Genomic DNA, 17,220 nt, shown 5'->3' with positions numbered 1-17,220 from the left:
TAGGCTAAAATATTTCAGTTAAAATCACCAGTTAATTAAATGTAATTATTTATAGCCAAAAGTGAAGTTACACACATTTTGGTGGATCATTTTCCTCTTCTGGTAAAGTAAGAGAAGAAAGGGAAATGTAAGGGGCAGGATAGGAGTACAAATCAGAACATATCTCTCCCACTGCAATTGACTCTGTAAATGATTAACTCAAACTCAACTCACACAAGTTATTTCAAGCAGAATATTTGTACTGGTTACAGTGACAAAACAGACCCCAAATCAAAGTCTTCTCTTTTTGAGTTTTCAATTTATTTTTTTCTCGATGTCCAAGCATCATAACATTATCAACATTGAAATTAAAATCTGACTTCTTTTCCCAGGTACAGCATATTTATCTACAAAGAACCGACATTTAAATGATGAAGTGCCAATTCTTCTCTCAGTAACCCTTTACTGATTTAATTTTGTACAGAGTTGGTCTGAACCTTGAGTAAGGCAACTGCTAAAACTGAACTGAGGCAGATGACATTTACTGAATGTCAAAAGAGGGTAAAATTTTAGGAGATGTGGGGAAGAAAACTGAGGATCAAGGCTTAACATTCTGTGGAGGTTTTCTTAAACACTTTTTTCTATTTCCTCAGTTACATGTCTCACTGGAGGTAGGAGGATCTGAATTAAATTAAATTAATTAAATTAAACTAGCTTACCTATATTTGCTACTGCTTTCATTCTGCAGGTTAAATATGAATATTTATTACGTGGGTTGCAAAGCGTTTAGGGCTGTTGTTTGTCAACCCTAAAAGTAGCTTGGCAATAATGCGGTTAAAAAAAAGGTTAAAAGGGTATCCAACAAATGAGTGGCCTTATAACATGTCAACATGAGATGGCTCATTTTTTAATTTCAAGGGGTTAGCATTACAGAAATCAGAGCTAAGCAAAATGAACCTTTAGCAAATGAAGTCAAGACTTCAAAAGATTTCTACAAATTATATGAAACCACATGAAATATTGGACATTGGATATAAGAATCTGCTTGCAAATATTGATCCTGATTTCTATGCTGAATGGTTTCTTGAAGAAAAGGAGAAGCTTGATGTAAGCACACTGAGGTCAAAAGCAACTTGGGCTCTAAGCTGAGTCAATTTTGGACTGGTTTCTGACTGAGACACCTGCCTAACAGATCTCTGACAGAAGGGGCAGTTTTGGCATCATGGAACCCACTAAAAACCCTGATTAGTACTTTTAACATTTTTAGTAGCCCATTGGAATGAAACTATCCCCTTCAAAATGTTCTTGAATTACTGGTTATTCCAATGAGTAACTGCTGCTATCACTTCCCATCTGTACCAGGTCTCTGCCACTGGGGAGCTGGGACCCTGATCAAAGGCATTCCAGCAGCTGCCACTGGACATTTCTTTCCTGTCCTGCAGCTCTGTGGTTGCATCTCTGTACAACAAATACCCAGCCCTGTGCTACCAAATCAGCTTTTTGTTTTTCAAGATGAGATCTATGGCGGCAACATCTACCAAATCTGTTTTCCTAGTGCTTCTTTTACAAGCAGCTGTGGCTGAAACATTCCTTCCACTCTCTTCTCCTCTCTCGCCCCCACTTCCTCAAGGAAATTCCATGGGATCACCATTCCTCTGGCCCCACACAGCAACAAAACTCTCATCTCCCAGGGGACAGAGAGCTTGTGCAATCACTGGATCTCCACATCTGCGAGCACAGGGCAAACAGAGTTCCTTTGCACGTCTGTATTTGGATTACTTGTTTTTTAAACAATGTGCTGAGGGGAACTGCTTTTAAGTTAAGCTTTGCGTTTGAAAAACCACAATCTTTGCTTAATAAAAATATGGAAAGAGAAAATGAAAACTATATTTGTTTTAAATTCAAGGCATGTCGAGAGACTATCTGCATGTGGAGGACAAGACAAGTTTTTACTTTTCTTTCAACTACAATTTCCCTGAAGATATCTATGAGTCCCTAATATTCTACAAGAAAGCATTACTGTAAAAAATCACCCTGGAACTTCTCAGAGAGAATTTCAGTGTAGATTTCATTTGATCATGAATGTAAAGCTGTCTGAATTTTATTTCTAGCTAATTAAAGTCCAAATATTGAGGGGAAGATAGAGAGTCTTCTTTCACATCATGCCAGGCTGGACACTTCATGACACAACTGCTGAAATCAGTTTCTACACAACAAAGGAAATGACTATTTAAACCAAACATCACATCTCCAGGCCAATTGCAGCTCCTATAGCAGACCAAGGAAATGCCTTGCTACTTGTGGAAGTCAAGCCCTGACAAAAAGGAGAATTTCAGTCCCATATCAGACCTATATCTCTCTGATGCATCTGGAAAAAGGAACATACAATAACGAATTCTATTTCTTTTCAGCTGTAGAAACAGGATACATATTTTTGACAGCAACCTCTCAGATCACCAGCTCAGACAGAAGCCAGCAGAGCCGGTTTACACACTATAGTGGCAGGCCACTCCTCCTCTGACAGTTTGTCTGGTTGAGAAACTGGGTGCATCACCAGGCAGAACACAGTTGAGATTAGCTAAATCTGGTCCCAGGGCTCCTCTGGGTGTTTCTCTACAGTGTTCCACACCACTGCACAGACAACAGCACTGGCAAAATCAATGAATACATCCAGGGAGAGCACACCTTCACCATCCTTGGGGGTACGTTTGCTCTGAAGAGCAAAACTGAGTGAAAAGTGCAGCTGAGGAAAATCTACTGCAGGTAATAAAAACCCCAAACCATTCCTTGAACAGGGAATAAAGGAAAAACATGATACTGGTATTATAAAATAGAGCTGAACAGTACAAATCACATACTGCTCAATCACTAAGGAATCTATCTTCTCCTAGAACCAAATGTTAGTCTGTAAACCTGGTGTTACTTATTCAGACATGTATGTAATAATACTCTTTTAAAAAATGTGCGCATAACTCTGAAAAAAAGAAATTCACAGAGGGCTTCTTTCTATCCTAAAAAGGTAAGAACAATAGATAGGCTCCTGCTACAATATAATCACTATTAATACTGGTCTCAAAGGGAACCATTTCAGAGACACTGATGTATCACAGTTAATTTTATGACATGAAATCATATTCCACCTAATTATGAATGCAATACTTCACTGCAGCCAGCAAACCATGAAAGAAAAATGCAAGAAAAATGGAAAATGAAGGAAAAATTAATAAAGAGAAAATACTTTAAAAAGAAATGGAGGTTAGCTTTGAAAACTTCCATTCCACTTTCACTTAGCCAAATCATTTATCTAAAGGGGTTGTATTCATGTGCTGTATTTCTAAGCAGCAACGACCTGTCCAGACTACTCTCCCAAGGAGATAAATGCAAGAGATGTTCAGACTATTTTCTGAAGTCCAGCTTTTGTTTTTCTTCTAATGAGGTATGCTGAGTAAAATTAACAAATTTCTTGATCTTAAGTGACCACAGTGGAGCTAGTTCCTTGCTAAAGTAAATGTCTGAGCTCCAGTTCACCTCTTTTCCTACTTCTAAGTATGTTTGCAGGAGATGAGAAATGGCAACATGGGACAGGTCACAATTACACTGCAAAGAACATGGAAACATTAATATCTTAATGAATGTCACATGACAATGAAAATACATCTTTTATTGAGAAGAGGGAATTGAAACAACTTTCAAGTGATCTTGCCTCAAAACAGGGAAACATTGGAACATATAACTAAGTATGTTTTGGAAACAAAGCTGTATATACGTCTGGGTTGTATGTTTCAAGAAAATCATTAGCCTGCCAGTTGTTTTAGCTATGTCTGTGTTCATGACGTTGAATACTTAGCAAGGAAACCTTAAATTACTCTCTCAACAAGAGAGGTGATTTCAGAATGCACATATGCAAAAGCAGCCACTGCAAGGTCCTGTTTCTGTGTGCAGACCATCCTGGCACAGAACAATGGCCTGCTGTGGTAATTCTATATTTTGTTACCTTAAAGCAGCTGCTTTCCTAAATGTAATCCCATTAAAAACCCACAATATGACCCTACAGTAATAACTTAAGGGGGAAGGCCAACTAAGTGAAACTGTCCAGAGGAAAAAGCAATTTCAAGAATATCATATAGACTACAAACAGCTTGATACAAGCAGCACAGTGTGAGAAAACAGCCTGGAAGGGAGAATTCCAAAGGGTGAGCTGACCAGATGATTTATGCTGAACTGAACAGAGGAGACTTGGGTTAAGCCTCAAAGCTTGAATTCTCACCCAGGGACTGGGGATTGTCAGGAGGATGGAGGGTCTGCTGCATCATCCTCATTTAATGATGTAAATGTCACAAAAGGAGGTCTCTGAAGAAACAGCATTTCACAGACACAATGCTGCTGTACAGGCCAGCAAGTAAATCATAAGCAAGACAGTGGAAAGTGCAGGGCTTTGGAACCATGTGGCTTCAGCATAAAGGTCATCCTCAGCAAAGCACAGTGCTTAGGGAGAGTCTGGAAAGCACCTAGCAAACACGTCAAAGCAAGTTACAAATTCCTGACTGAAACTCCTAAGACCCAATCACGTAAATCCCTAATCAGATAAGCAGGCTCAACTATTTCAGTGAATAACTGGAATGGATTTAATCTTGTATCTTCAGATCCAGATATTCAATAAGTTAAAAGAAATTATTAAGAGTCACCAAATAATAAAGTATAGTTAAAGCCTAAATAGCATATTCAAAACCAAGAGAAGAGCTGAAGAAAGCATAACAAGTATTGATATTCACACCAGGAGAAGGGAGTGCAATTAGTCATGGCTGAAGTAACCACTGCTTCAGCAACCCTGTCAAACCAGCTCTTCACGGCAGAGGCTTGCTCAGCACAGCAGATCCCATGCAATGGCACTCTGTGGTTGTGAAAAGAAACCACACAGCAGAGTCCAGCAGCTTCCTGCAGGCTTTCCCAAACCTCACTGCCTCCTGTCCTCTGCTCCTGTCCTGTTTAGCTGATTGCTCCTGTCCAGCCTCCCACAGAAAAGGCAGGATCTGTGGGCCACCACACTGATTGCTTTGCCTACTCCCACATAGCTGATTAGAAACTCTTATGGCCAGGACTGACTCACATCATGTCCCCCCAACACTCCTCTGGTTCTGGGCTGACTGTTATGACATCCTTGTGACAAACAATACCTACTTTAGTCCTCCCCACACTTCTGCCTCTGGCACAACTGATATGAAGAAATTTGTTTTCTCAATGCAGAACTGGAGCAGCAGGCTCAAGTTTGAATGAACTATTCAGAAACATGGCAGCTTCATTTCCCACACAAAAGCCAGTAATACACTCTAAAAAGCAGCCATGCTCCCAAGCACTCACAACAAAAACATAATGTGCTCTTTTCAGCTAGGAAAAGAGGAAAAAACCTTTACCTAATAGAAAACCAGAAAGAACCAATCAGTTGAAAGTGGAGACAGATTTGTAGAAAAGTATAATGGCAAATTGTGCTCTTGCCAGGAAAATACTTTTCCACAAAGATGGTGAATATTTGTTCACTGTGTTCGTAAACACTGCACAGCTGTGCTACAACAGGAGAGCAAACCCAACACTTCCATAATTGATAAGGGGTTTTTCTAGTGATTCACCAAAAATAATTAAACAAAGTAAAAACATGGCCAAAATTAGCACTGCTGTCATGACAAGAACTAATGAAAATCCTGACTAAATCAAAGTCACAGTATAACAATCCCCCACACAAGAATTCTGTAGATTATCTGAGTTTGTATTCTGAGGGATTCTGTCAAAAGCAATTTTTCTCTACCATAAGCATAACTGAAAATAACTTTTCAGTAGAGTGTATATATAAAGTCCATGATGATCAGAAGGAAAAATCTCTGCAGATGGGATGTTTCTGGTACTTGCAGTGACAATGATGTTTTTCAACCATTATTTCCTCACATCGCAGGTGTTTCTCTGTCTTGTCTGACATCAGCCAAAAGACACAAAACAAGCCAGTGACCTTTTTAAGCACATCCACCAAGAGCTGCTTATTGCCAACCAGCAAGATAATTTCTACAATATGCAGAGCAACCTCTCTATCCATTCTTAGCATCAAGCACTGCAGTGGACACCCTCTTAGGATAGCAAGACCCACTCTATATGGAGAAAAGGAGCTAAAATTATTCTAAAAGACTCTCAGTAAAATCTTAGGAATTTGGAAAGAGCCAAAAAAATATTTCAGAGACCTGGGGTAAACAACAGTATTTTCATTGGCTTATGTGTGTCCAAGATTTTCTTCTCCATTTATTTTGTATTATCTCAGCTTAAATAATGAACATGGCAGGTTCACTTTTAAGAATATCTTGCCTTTTACATCCTAGAAGCTTAGGCAGATTTATAGGAAGGAAAATGTTTCATCTGAAACTTTCCATGGTCCACAAAAGTGGACTACTGAGCTTTGGTGAACAGGGAGAGCTGCTATTTCTATCTTACCGCTGGATCCAGTTAGCTGCTAAGGGGTTATGTTGTCCAACCTAAAGCTTCTGGACATCTCATTTGCTTCCTCAGCAGAAATGGAGTATTTTGAGACAGAATCTACTTTCCTCTTAAGTAAAATGCTTAGGAGGGAAATATCTCACAGGAATAAGTGCCATGACATTCCAAGTCTGTAAATTCACATCATAACTGATTTAACAACTTCATGTCTGAAGTTCTTGCCTGTTCTTTATTTATACAATTGATGCTATTCCAACTACAATTATATATTGAACAGCAGCAACAAAATTGGAATCTTTGGCTATTTAAGAGGAAGGGGACCAGTTACAGCAAAGTATTGAACATATTTTTTTCTAGGCTGTTCATGCATCAATGACATCTGAGACTGTGCAAACCAAAATGTCTTCAGAAAGAGATTAAGGAGCTATAGTAACCACTGCACAAATAGTAGTCACTGGGGCGGCTCCAGTGCAAAATAACCTCACAGCTCTGTCCTAACATAACATGAGTGCACAGGCCAAGGTTTCTTCATCAGTTCAAAAGATAAAAACGGGAAGGAAAAATCCACTTCTGTAAAACATGCATTTGCAACTAAAATTCAAGTTACAAGAGGTCATTGTCACATGGGAAGCTGTAAAAATGTTTAATTTATCAACAAGTCTTTTCACAGATTGATTATCTATTCTCTTCTTTGTAAAACACAAGGATTTAATTTGCTGTTGGAGAAATGAATAAATAGAATCTTTTTCTTTAAAAAAATGATAGCAAGATGTTTTTATTATAATACTAAGATGACTTATATCTGACTACTACCCTGAAAGTACAATTTTTTTTAAAATAAAAATGGAAAATCTCCTTTATAAATGAGGTATCAGATTTTTTGCAATATTCAAAACCAAAGGTACTTCACATAAGTTTGGATCCAAAATTTAGAGGTTTTACAATCTATTTTTCTTGTTTTGTGCTCTATTTTTGCATATTTCTAGTTACTTATCTTCTAAATGGAGCATAATTTTTTTTTAAATTTCAGACAGTAGAATTATGTACAGATCTTAATAATTTTTCATACAAAATGGACAGATATAAATATTTCTTATATATAGTATTGAAAATTTAGCTGTGTACTTTTGATTTCAAAATATTCCAGACAGTGCACTATGAATTTCAAAAATACTAAGACATTTTCAAAATCCAATAAAATATTTAAGGCAGGTGATTTAAAACAGTGTATAAACAACCCAACTGTACAGTCTTTTGACACATAACCCATATTTGAAAGTAAGAGGAACATGCTGCTAAAAAAATTGAAAAACAGAACAAATAACTCTCACAAGCAAAATAATCTTATGTTAACATCAATGCCTAAAAGCCCTCTGCTAAACCAAGTTTACCCAGAACTTCAGCCATTAGAGAGGATTCTTATGTGGATCAGCTATTTCTAATTATAAAAATAACTGTGCAGTAACATACAGCCATAAATTAGTCTGGAACTAGGATAAGCCCTCAAATGCACTTTGTAGTTTAGTGATTCAGAACAATTACTTAAGTTTGTATCAACAGATTATCTTAGTAGTAAACAGAGGAGACCCTCTTTGCAGGCTCTCTTCAGCAAGTTTCACATTTAGGTTTTAATTTTATCTGTGATTTCAACAGCACTATGGGTAATCACAGCTTTTACGAAAGCAGTGGGTTGCTTCAGTTTACCATTGTATTCCCACTTTCCAAAGTATCAAACAATCTTTTCTTTCTGATTGCCAATGAAGTTGAAACCTGCCACCATATCACAGCATAAGGCTGTTTGTTTATGAATCTGGTTTTCTTCCCTCATAATCCAAACACATCTTGGATTCCTACTATAAGCTTTTAAGGTATGAAATTAAAATTTACATTTAAAAGCAGTACTTACGGTTGGCATAATTTTACCAGGTCCTGATCAGTGGTGTTTGGAGGCAGTGCTCTGATGTAAAGGTTAGTTTTACTTAATTGATCCCATCCTGAGCTGCTGCTGCTACTACTGTTGTTATTACTGCTGGTGGTGCTGGGACTAGGAGGAGCCATTGGGTGGGCTGGTACAATGGACTGCTGCAAAGGAAAAAGCAAGTTAGAGTAAAGAACAGGTAGCAACTACAGCATGCACATCAGCTCAGGTTACCCTTTGGAGCACTGTGCTCAAGTACCCACGGATTTTAAATACAACTGCTTTCACTCCACATTTGGGACAGGATTCACAGGCACATCCTAATATCTCCAACCACCATTTGATGCATGACACAGGGTCAAATTACATATCACCTCCACTGAATATTACTCATAGGATTTTATCACTCTTCATTGTGTCATCTGATGTGAAAATGAAATAGGAACTATTGTTCCTCTAGGTTCCAGCAGGTACAAGGTTTTGTATCACTATGACTTTCAAATGTCAAATTGTGGCAGACACAAAGACCATGCTCTTTCCTTAATCTATCAGAAATACAAAAATAATTAGAAGCCTCTTTTCTATCTCTTCTGGATTTTAGCACTTCACACAATATTGCTAATATTTTCTTAGAGATAGAGAAGGAGCACAGATAACTTAAGGACCTGATTTCAAATGAATGGTGTGCCTTGGGAGAACTTTAATACTGCCTCCATATTTGTGGGTTACTTCACAATTGTCAAGAAAAAGGCTCTATGTATTGGTAAAAAAATTCAAGTTTCAAAAGGAGAAAAGAACACAAGCTCTTCTACCTACTCCTCAAGGTATCTAACATTATTGCTCTTAAAATCAGACCCCAAATAGAACATAAAAACATCCTAGAGGAAAATCTGCAGTATGGAAATCATTTGCATTAAGAGCAGTATGGCAGGGCACTGTACAAAAAGTACTGTGAACGTGTCTGTGGTGCTGTAAGAGAGGAATACTTAAAAAATACAGTAGAGAATGGAAGTTGCCTGTAAACATCTTGTGACTACACGGTTTTCACTGACAAAGTGACAAAGGCTGCATGTGGCCCCTTTCCTACAAAAACCTGAGCTTCCACCACAAACTCATAGCAAAAAAGCACCCTGTGAATGCAGAGGAAAGGCACAGGAGGACGAAAAAATACAATAGAATATAAAGTGAGATATCAATGTAGACTCACTTGATCCCAACCTAGTGCCAACCTTCTTCCTTGGATTAGCACAAACAGTTGTACAGCCACAAACTGAACCAAAAAATGAACTTCCCTGATCTGGTACATCACATGTGGGCTTTGCACTTCGCAAAAGCTTTGGCTGTCACAAGGCAGGGAGCGAGAATGTGAAGGCAGAGAGGAAAGGATTAGAGTTTACCTCTGTTTAAAACACCCATGAAACTACACACAAGAAAACACACCAAAAAAGCAAATCTATTTTGGAAATAACCTCAAGAAATTGGAATGGAAGCATGAGTGGGAGAAAAGTACAAAGGCATGCCTTATATCAGATACTTTATGGTAATTATGTGTTTCTTTTTTGTGTTTCCCTAGGAAGGTTTTGAAACCTTCCAATTTGGCAAGTTGAAAAGTTTATTATGCAGCTATAATGGCCTGGAACAGCCAACTGCAAGACTTGCTGTAAAATCAACACTGATAAGCAGTAACATTGTTGCTGCCTAATTTAATTGAACTAAAAATTACAAAAATGCATGAAATACATTCCTGATCATTTAGCATTTCAAAACTGAATATCAATATTTAATTGCCATAGGGTTAGAGATTTTTTTGTTGTTTTGGTTGTTTTTAATAAAGATTTTTAGAAATATCAAATCTCTTCCAAAATATTTATATTTGGAATTGAAGCACTGATCTAGAATTTCTTCCAGGGAAAAAGATTAAATGCTCCCTTCCAAGTCTGCAATGGAAACACTGACGGATTTTAACAATAGCAGCACAAGTCAGTCTGTCAGACCACTCTGCTTCCAGTAACGCCAGGCAATTATTTTTAGGGTTACAAGCAATGCAGAATGACAGAGCAACTAGTTTCAAAACATTTTCACAACAGAATAAACTTAGTCTGGCACAGTGATATTCTCTTCTAAAAGCCTTCAGTGAAGTTCTCAAAATGCAAACACTGATCAAATGCAAAACTGCTCTCTGTTCATGGTTTCAAAATGTGCACCAGAAAACTCAACATACACATATCTGTCTTCATCTAAACTGGTAATTACAAATGAAGGCTAAGAGCCTCTATTAAGTTTTTCAGTATCTTCAGTTTGGTTTTGTTTTTATTTCTTACAGAGCTTTTCCCTTAAAATCTTTGTTTTTCTACGTTATGAAGAACAGGAGTTTTGTAAAATCTTGTCACCAGCTGGCCAAAACAGGAGAGGAAAATGTGTGTCTGTGTGTAGAGAGAACAGGAATCCTAATTCTGTCTGTCTGTAAAACATAAACACTCCATTCTGAGAAATTTAAACTTCTATTTAAACATTAAGATGTTCTAGTGCTAGTGGTCACATTTGAACATGATGGGAATGTAAATGGGACTATACTTGTCTTCCTAAGTTTACAGACAGAAGGTTTTTCAGTGCTTCCAGAGAGACTCATACCTTTGCAACACTTAAAGGCTTTACAAAACACATGTGCTGGGTGTCCTGCAGCTCTCAAAGCTGCAACCCAATGACAGCCAGCCATTAAAGGGACAGTGACATATTAAACCATACAACTAAAACACGTTTTTTACATTAAAACTTTAATTTTAAAACCTGAATCACTTTTTCCGCTCTGTTCCTCATCGACGACTACTTATAAAAACTAAATTATAGAGGTCCCTCTGTTGTTCAAAGGGGCCTTTTTTCCAGTTGCTCTTGCTGCAAAGGCTTGGTTGGCAGTGCAGCCTCGAGGCCATGACCGCGCTGGCGGAGCCTCCTACGCTGCCGGCGCAGGCCAGGAGCAGAGTTTGTCTGCTGGCACAGTTGCATCACCTCCCCAAACAACACTGGCCAGGCCGATAAAAGCTCTCCTCTGCCTGCACAGCTGCATCCACACCTGGGCTTTTGCCAACATATTGATGTCAGCGAGGATGTATGACTTTTTTCCACACCCCTGGCTGATACACAGTGCTTTGCTGGCAAGACATTTTGCAGTGGAGACCTGGCCAAAATTTGGGGTTGTTTGTTTAGAAACAGCTTTCACAAATCTTAACTGAGTGCTTTGTCTTAAACCTGAAATCAAATTAGAAAAGTTTTTGTTTACAAACTGTAGTTTGTGCTAAAAATCTATATCAAAATCAAACAATATCAAAAGCTGTTCTTAAGTTTTTACTATGAGGACCTCACAATAACTCGCAATATTGCGACATATATAAAAATACATTTATTAATTTTTCTTCATAATCATTGCATCTTAAATTAAAACATAGAACTCAAGGACAGGAGGAATGAACGTAAGCAACAGACCATTATTTCTTGTGACAATATTCCCATTCACAAGAATACCACTGTCACACTGGTTTGCCATTTCCTCCTTAGTTTTCACTCCAAAAGGTAATTAGTGATCATTCTTTTTACAAAGCAGTTTCTTTCATGCCATCTTCAACAAATATCTAAGCAAAAAAGGCCAGTGACAGAATAATCAGCCCATCCAGTCTATGATCTCCCCAGCCCATTCTGGAGCCAGCTGTGAGGAGCTCCCAACACCCTGCCTGATCTCTGAGATCCCCTCCAGCTCTCCACAGCCATGGGAAAACCACAGATACTTCTTAGGAAAAGCTCAGTGACTGAACAGTACCCATGGAGGGCCTTAAAACATGGAGAATTGTCTGCCTGTGTTTTCTTCTCAATATAAAGCCCAAATGGGAATAATTGCAAGTACTGAAAGCCAGCTGGTGAATATACTCATCTTATATGAGCCATTCCTGTCTTTCTTATAAACCATTCAATGCTTAAGGACTGCAAATGAGTCAGAGCAGGATTTTGTCTACCAAGGAACAGAAGAATCTCTTTGCTGTCAACAGATAAAAAAAGGTCAAACTGAAACAGAATAACCCCAAGAAATTCCTTGGGGACTGAGAGATACTGATCCCTGCTGCTTCTAGACTACAGAATTCCAAGAGAACTTCAGCAAGCAGAAGATAACTTGGACAATGACTGTCCCAAAACAGAGTATAATCATTACAGTAGCAATCCATTTAAGTCTCTAACTTTGGCAATAAAAGCATGCATATAAAGTTACATAACATGCTAGCATTCAATTATGAGTTTAATCACTCAGCTAAAATTCCTAATGGGAAAAGTACCATGACTTTTAATAACAGAGTTAGTTCTCACACATCTACTCTAAATTCAAACCATAAATTCCAGCATACATTAACCATCAGATTTAGCCAGAATTGCGACTTGGATCATCTCATAGTACCAAAATCTCATCAGCAGTGTTTCCCTAGCTTTGTTCAGGTGTCTAAGCCACAAGCACCTGCTCACCCTGCCTGACTTTGCCTAACCTCCCTGATTTTGAAAGCAGCACCTTCAGTAACTGGCACTTATATAAAAATTACCACACATTTTTTTTTGTGGATGTGTGCAACAGTGAGAAAAAGTAAATTAAATCTGGATTTATTTTTTGTTAAATTGGGGATTGCTTGTTTGTTTATTAATCTACCTAACACTTCAGGTTAGAAAGAGCTTTACATGTACAATGAAAGCAAGGGCTCAGGAGAATAGAAGATACCATACCTAGTGAAGCAAGACACTGCAACACGTTGTGCACAGCTTAGGAAATGGGAACTCATTTGGAATTAAATTATGTCTGCAGCAGAAAGAAGAACTCTAAGTGTTTAACAGAAATGAGTACTCATGGATGAAGACAGTTGCTTTATTACCCTTCTTTAAATAAGGGAAAATTAAACCTTGATCACTTATTCAAAGACAGCAAAGTGACAGTTGCAGCAGAGATGCCATTTTGAGTGTCCTGCACTATTCTGTTTCATGGTTTTCCTCATCATGTCTGAAACATCACAGCAAGCAAAACTGAATTTCTGGAGGCCTCTCCAAATTCAATTCTCAGTGGACATGAGTCAACCAGCAGAAACTGAAAGCTTTGCTGTTATTTTACTCACATCTTCTGCCTTAGGGTAGCTTCTCCAACTGTTCTCCTTTAGTCTATAAGCACTTGTCACAGGAAGATCAGCAACCAAATCTAAGCATTTTCAGCACGATACTAGTATAAAGAGTATTTCAGAAGCTCCAGACTTCTGTGGAAAATCTCCTCAGGCAGGAAAAACCCTGATACCTGCCCCCTTTTTCTCCTTTAAACCACTGACCCTAACTTCTCTTTGCTCAGGTAAAAAACATGATCTCATAGTGAGAGTCAACAGGACTATTCCAGAAAAGGCTGGTGTACTGCATAAGGCAGAAACTATGGATATCGTGTTTTGTGATCAGACAGAGCTATTTCCATAACCAGGATGTAAGCCTATTCCATATTTCTTTAGGTGGTGATGACAGGTATTAGTGGTTCAGCCACATGGAGCAGAAGCAGCTGCTGGGAAGAAGTGGGACCCTGAGGGTGTAGGCTGGCATCAGGCAAAGGTCTGCATGTTACAAAACATCACAGGCAGACCAGGAGCACCTGGAGATCCAGCCCGGTGTTTCTCCCAAAAAACGCTCTACATGTCCCATATCTTGGTATAAAAGAACTATGTCCAGAATACTACAGTTGGGATTACAGCAATAATAGACAGCAATAAATAGGATGAAAATTAAGTAATCAAGGGAAAAATGTATCACACTGAACAGGGAAGCCCCCTTGCCTTAATAAATAAGTTTTAGGAGGAGCTTTGCAAGAGAAAAATACAGGGTTATACCTGTATGCTACAGCCAAGTCCTATGAAAACTATTTTTCTATATACAGATAACAGTCCTTTCCATACAAAAAGGAAACAAAACCATAGGTGGATATCATCCTGCATCTATGAAGATACTAATAATAAAAAGCTGTTTTCACTCTGACATTTGTTTTCAGTCAATATTATTTTTCCTCTTTATTGTACTTTAACTAATTTGAACCACTTTGCCAGAAAGAAAGAAGTTTCTGGCAAAATCCAGGGAAGCAGTTAATGCATTTTTTCTGACCATTTAAAGAAGCCCTTCCTTGAAATACAGAAATGCATGAATGAGTAGGTAGCTTCTCACAGCTTTCTTTTTAAAATATCTTCATGAAGGGTGGCTCTATCAGCAATGAAACAAGTCAAAGTCTAGCATAAACCCCTAGTCATGGCTCAGATGCTCCTAAAAATTTCACCTCTAGACTCTTCTGATTATAACCCAAGTTCATTCCCCACTGAGCTGTTTTGCTTCCTTTCTTCAGATCTTACAGCAACATAGCAGGACTGAACCTGTTCTCACCAGAAAGCAACAATTACTAAAACCAGAAAGTACTGAAGTAAACCATTCCAGCTTGTTATAAAATGCCACATTTTCATATTTTGACAGGAAATGGAACGAGTATTATTTAAATTGTTAAATTATTTAAATTATTAAAGCTCAATGCAACAGCAATCTTCTGCTAGTAATCAGAGAAAGCTCAAAATCTATCTATATCCTTTCTATGAAGACACTTGAAGAATTGTGAGCATAATCCTGGATACACTGAAGTATATGACAAAACCCACACTGATGCTTCTGAACAGATTTTTTTTCTCCAAGAACAGAGTGTGGGGAATTTTTTATTGTTATTACTCAAGAAAAAAAGCTTTCTAACTTGGAGCTGGCAGGCAAGATGCTAGCAATAAAGCAAGCAATGAAGGCAAGAAACTCCTTCTGGTTCAGGTAGCTCTTCTAGTCTGTGATAAATGAAAAAGCTTCAAAGTTCCCAGGGACTCACTTATTCCATTGACTTTATCCCTTGTCAGGGATTTTTCAGTGCTCCACCGACCGATTCCCCTAGTTCAAAGACAAAAAGTGCAAAAAAAACCCTAGCCACGCTGCAGCACAAAAGATATCCCAAAGGACAACAAGGGGAGTGCTGAGCTGGGCTACATCCTGTTCCTTTCCAGATGCCATGAACCCTCCCTTTCCCCTTCCACCTGCTCATCCTGAATCACAGCGTCTGTCTTCCCTCTCAGTTTTATACCTGGATTTCCTGGACAATCCCCTGAAACAATACCTTGGTACCATGCCCTAGCCATGACAGAATTATAGACACATATAAAGCAAAAGATTTAAGTTTCTGAAATATGAAAAGCTGCAGCAATCAAACAGCTAGGCCACATTAAAAGAATCTAAAAAGAAAGTGAAGATGTTGAAGTACCCAAAGAAAGAGAGAATGGTACTAAGATCTACCAGACAGACAAAAAAGCACATATATTGTTTTTGTGGTTAGCCCTTCACTGAGCAGCAGACACAAAAGAATTCACTGCCAACATCCTTCTTGATTCTAGTACATACACAGGCCTATTTTCTTCGGTGAAACCAGCCAAGGCTTCTGCTCAGGATCCAGAAAGCACAGAGTACTGAATATCTAGACTATGTTGAAGTTTTTGTTACAGCCTGAGGATTCAAATTACAATTAAAAGAAAACACTTCCATTTTCAGAGAGGTGTAACCTGCATACTAATGGTTTATGCAAGCACCTGAAAGGTAGCAAGCCCAATAAGTGACACTGAATCCAAATAAAAAATTTCTCTCTTGCATCATACATCTCTTGGTACATATTAATACCAGTGTATAAAATCTTACAATGTTCTCCACAACAGGAAGCATTCAAGATACCCTTGGTAGGAGAAATGCTTCACCGGAAACAGCAATTAACTTAGAAACTCCTGGGTCATGCACTAGTTTGGACTAGATCAACATCAGAGCCTGCAAATGACATACAGCTCACAAGCACTTCAATGGCAGCTCAGAGGACAGTACTCATGGAATGAAAGTAAAAAATTATTCAAATAAGCTTTTCATTAGCATTAAGAGGTTCATAGTGGTCCCTTCTCATTGTATATAGGACTCTGCTTTAGCATTTATGAAACATTTATTAAAATTACTTCCATTTAAAAACTCCTCAGATGTCAGAGTACTAAGATCTGAAAAAATGTAATATGTATTATTCTTTGACTGCACTTAGGGTGTAATGGGAAGAAATGTATTAAAAACGAGAGACATGGCTTTATCTTGGATATTTTTTGGCTCCCTTGTAGGAAAATAAAAGAGAGCAGGTAACCATTTCTCTAAGCAAATCCCACAAAAGTAAGCTCTGGCAGTGAGACTCCTGCACCACATAAGGCAGTTACTTCTGTTCAGAGGATGGATTCTCATTAGAAGAATGCTAATCTCCAGCTCTACTGCTATTTGATCAATTTCTTTGTCATTATCTGTTGTGAACTTTTACTGCCAGTGCCAAACAGGGCCATGGACAATATTCAGTGTGATCAAAAACATGCTACTTTCAAGAGCTTCTATTTTTTAATGGTTGTAGGTAGTTACATTTTTAATTTCATAAAGCAGTAAATATGGCAACTCTTAACTATTAGGGATGCCATCTATCACTGTATTTTGGAGGTTAATCCTGCTAAGTCAGCTAAGCCTAATATATCATAAAACTGGTCAAAAAATAGCAGAGTATAGATACAGACACCTTGGTTAATTCAAGAACTGCCTGAATATCTGTATAACAAAAGCTGAAAGTACAGCAAAAAAAAAAATACGTTAAGAATGTTTGGACAGTCTTTAATTCTTTAAAATAATAGAGAAGGAAATGCTTTTTTTTTGAAAAAAAATTTAAAACTCTGCACAGAAGTTTCTGAAGCATTATTTATTCTTCTTCCATATTATAT

The 17,220-nt window shown here is 38.0% G+C and overlaps 1 protein-coding gene across 3 annotated transcripts in view; it reads right to left on the bottom strand.

Annotated features, from left to right (window-relative positions):
• RBMS1 (RNA binding motif single stranded interacting protein 1) overlaps nucleotides 1-17,220 on the bottom strand; it is a 141,559-nt gene that overhangs the window by 55,590 nt on the left and 68,749 nt on the right. For all 3 annotated transcript variants that reach the window (XM_015634579.3, XM_015634580.3, XM_015634581.3), the window contains exon 2: nucleotides 8,360-8,535. In XM_015634579.3, coding sequence (XP_015490065.1) covers nucleotides 8,360-8,535 — 176 coding nt within the window. The remainder of the gene's footprint in view (nucleotides 1-8,359; nucleotides 8,536-17,220) is intronic.

Source organism: Parus major, chromosome 7 (assembly GCF_001522545.3).
Source record: "Parus major isolate Abel chromosome 7, Parus_major1.1, whole genome shotgun sequence".
NCBI classification, from domain to species: domain Eukaryota; kingdom Metazoa; phylum Chordata; class Aves; order Passeriformes; family Paridae; genus Parus; species Parus major.
This window is presented reverse-complemented; position numbering and strand designations above follow the sequence as displayed.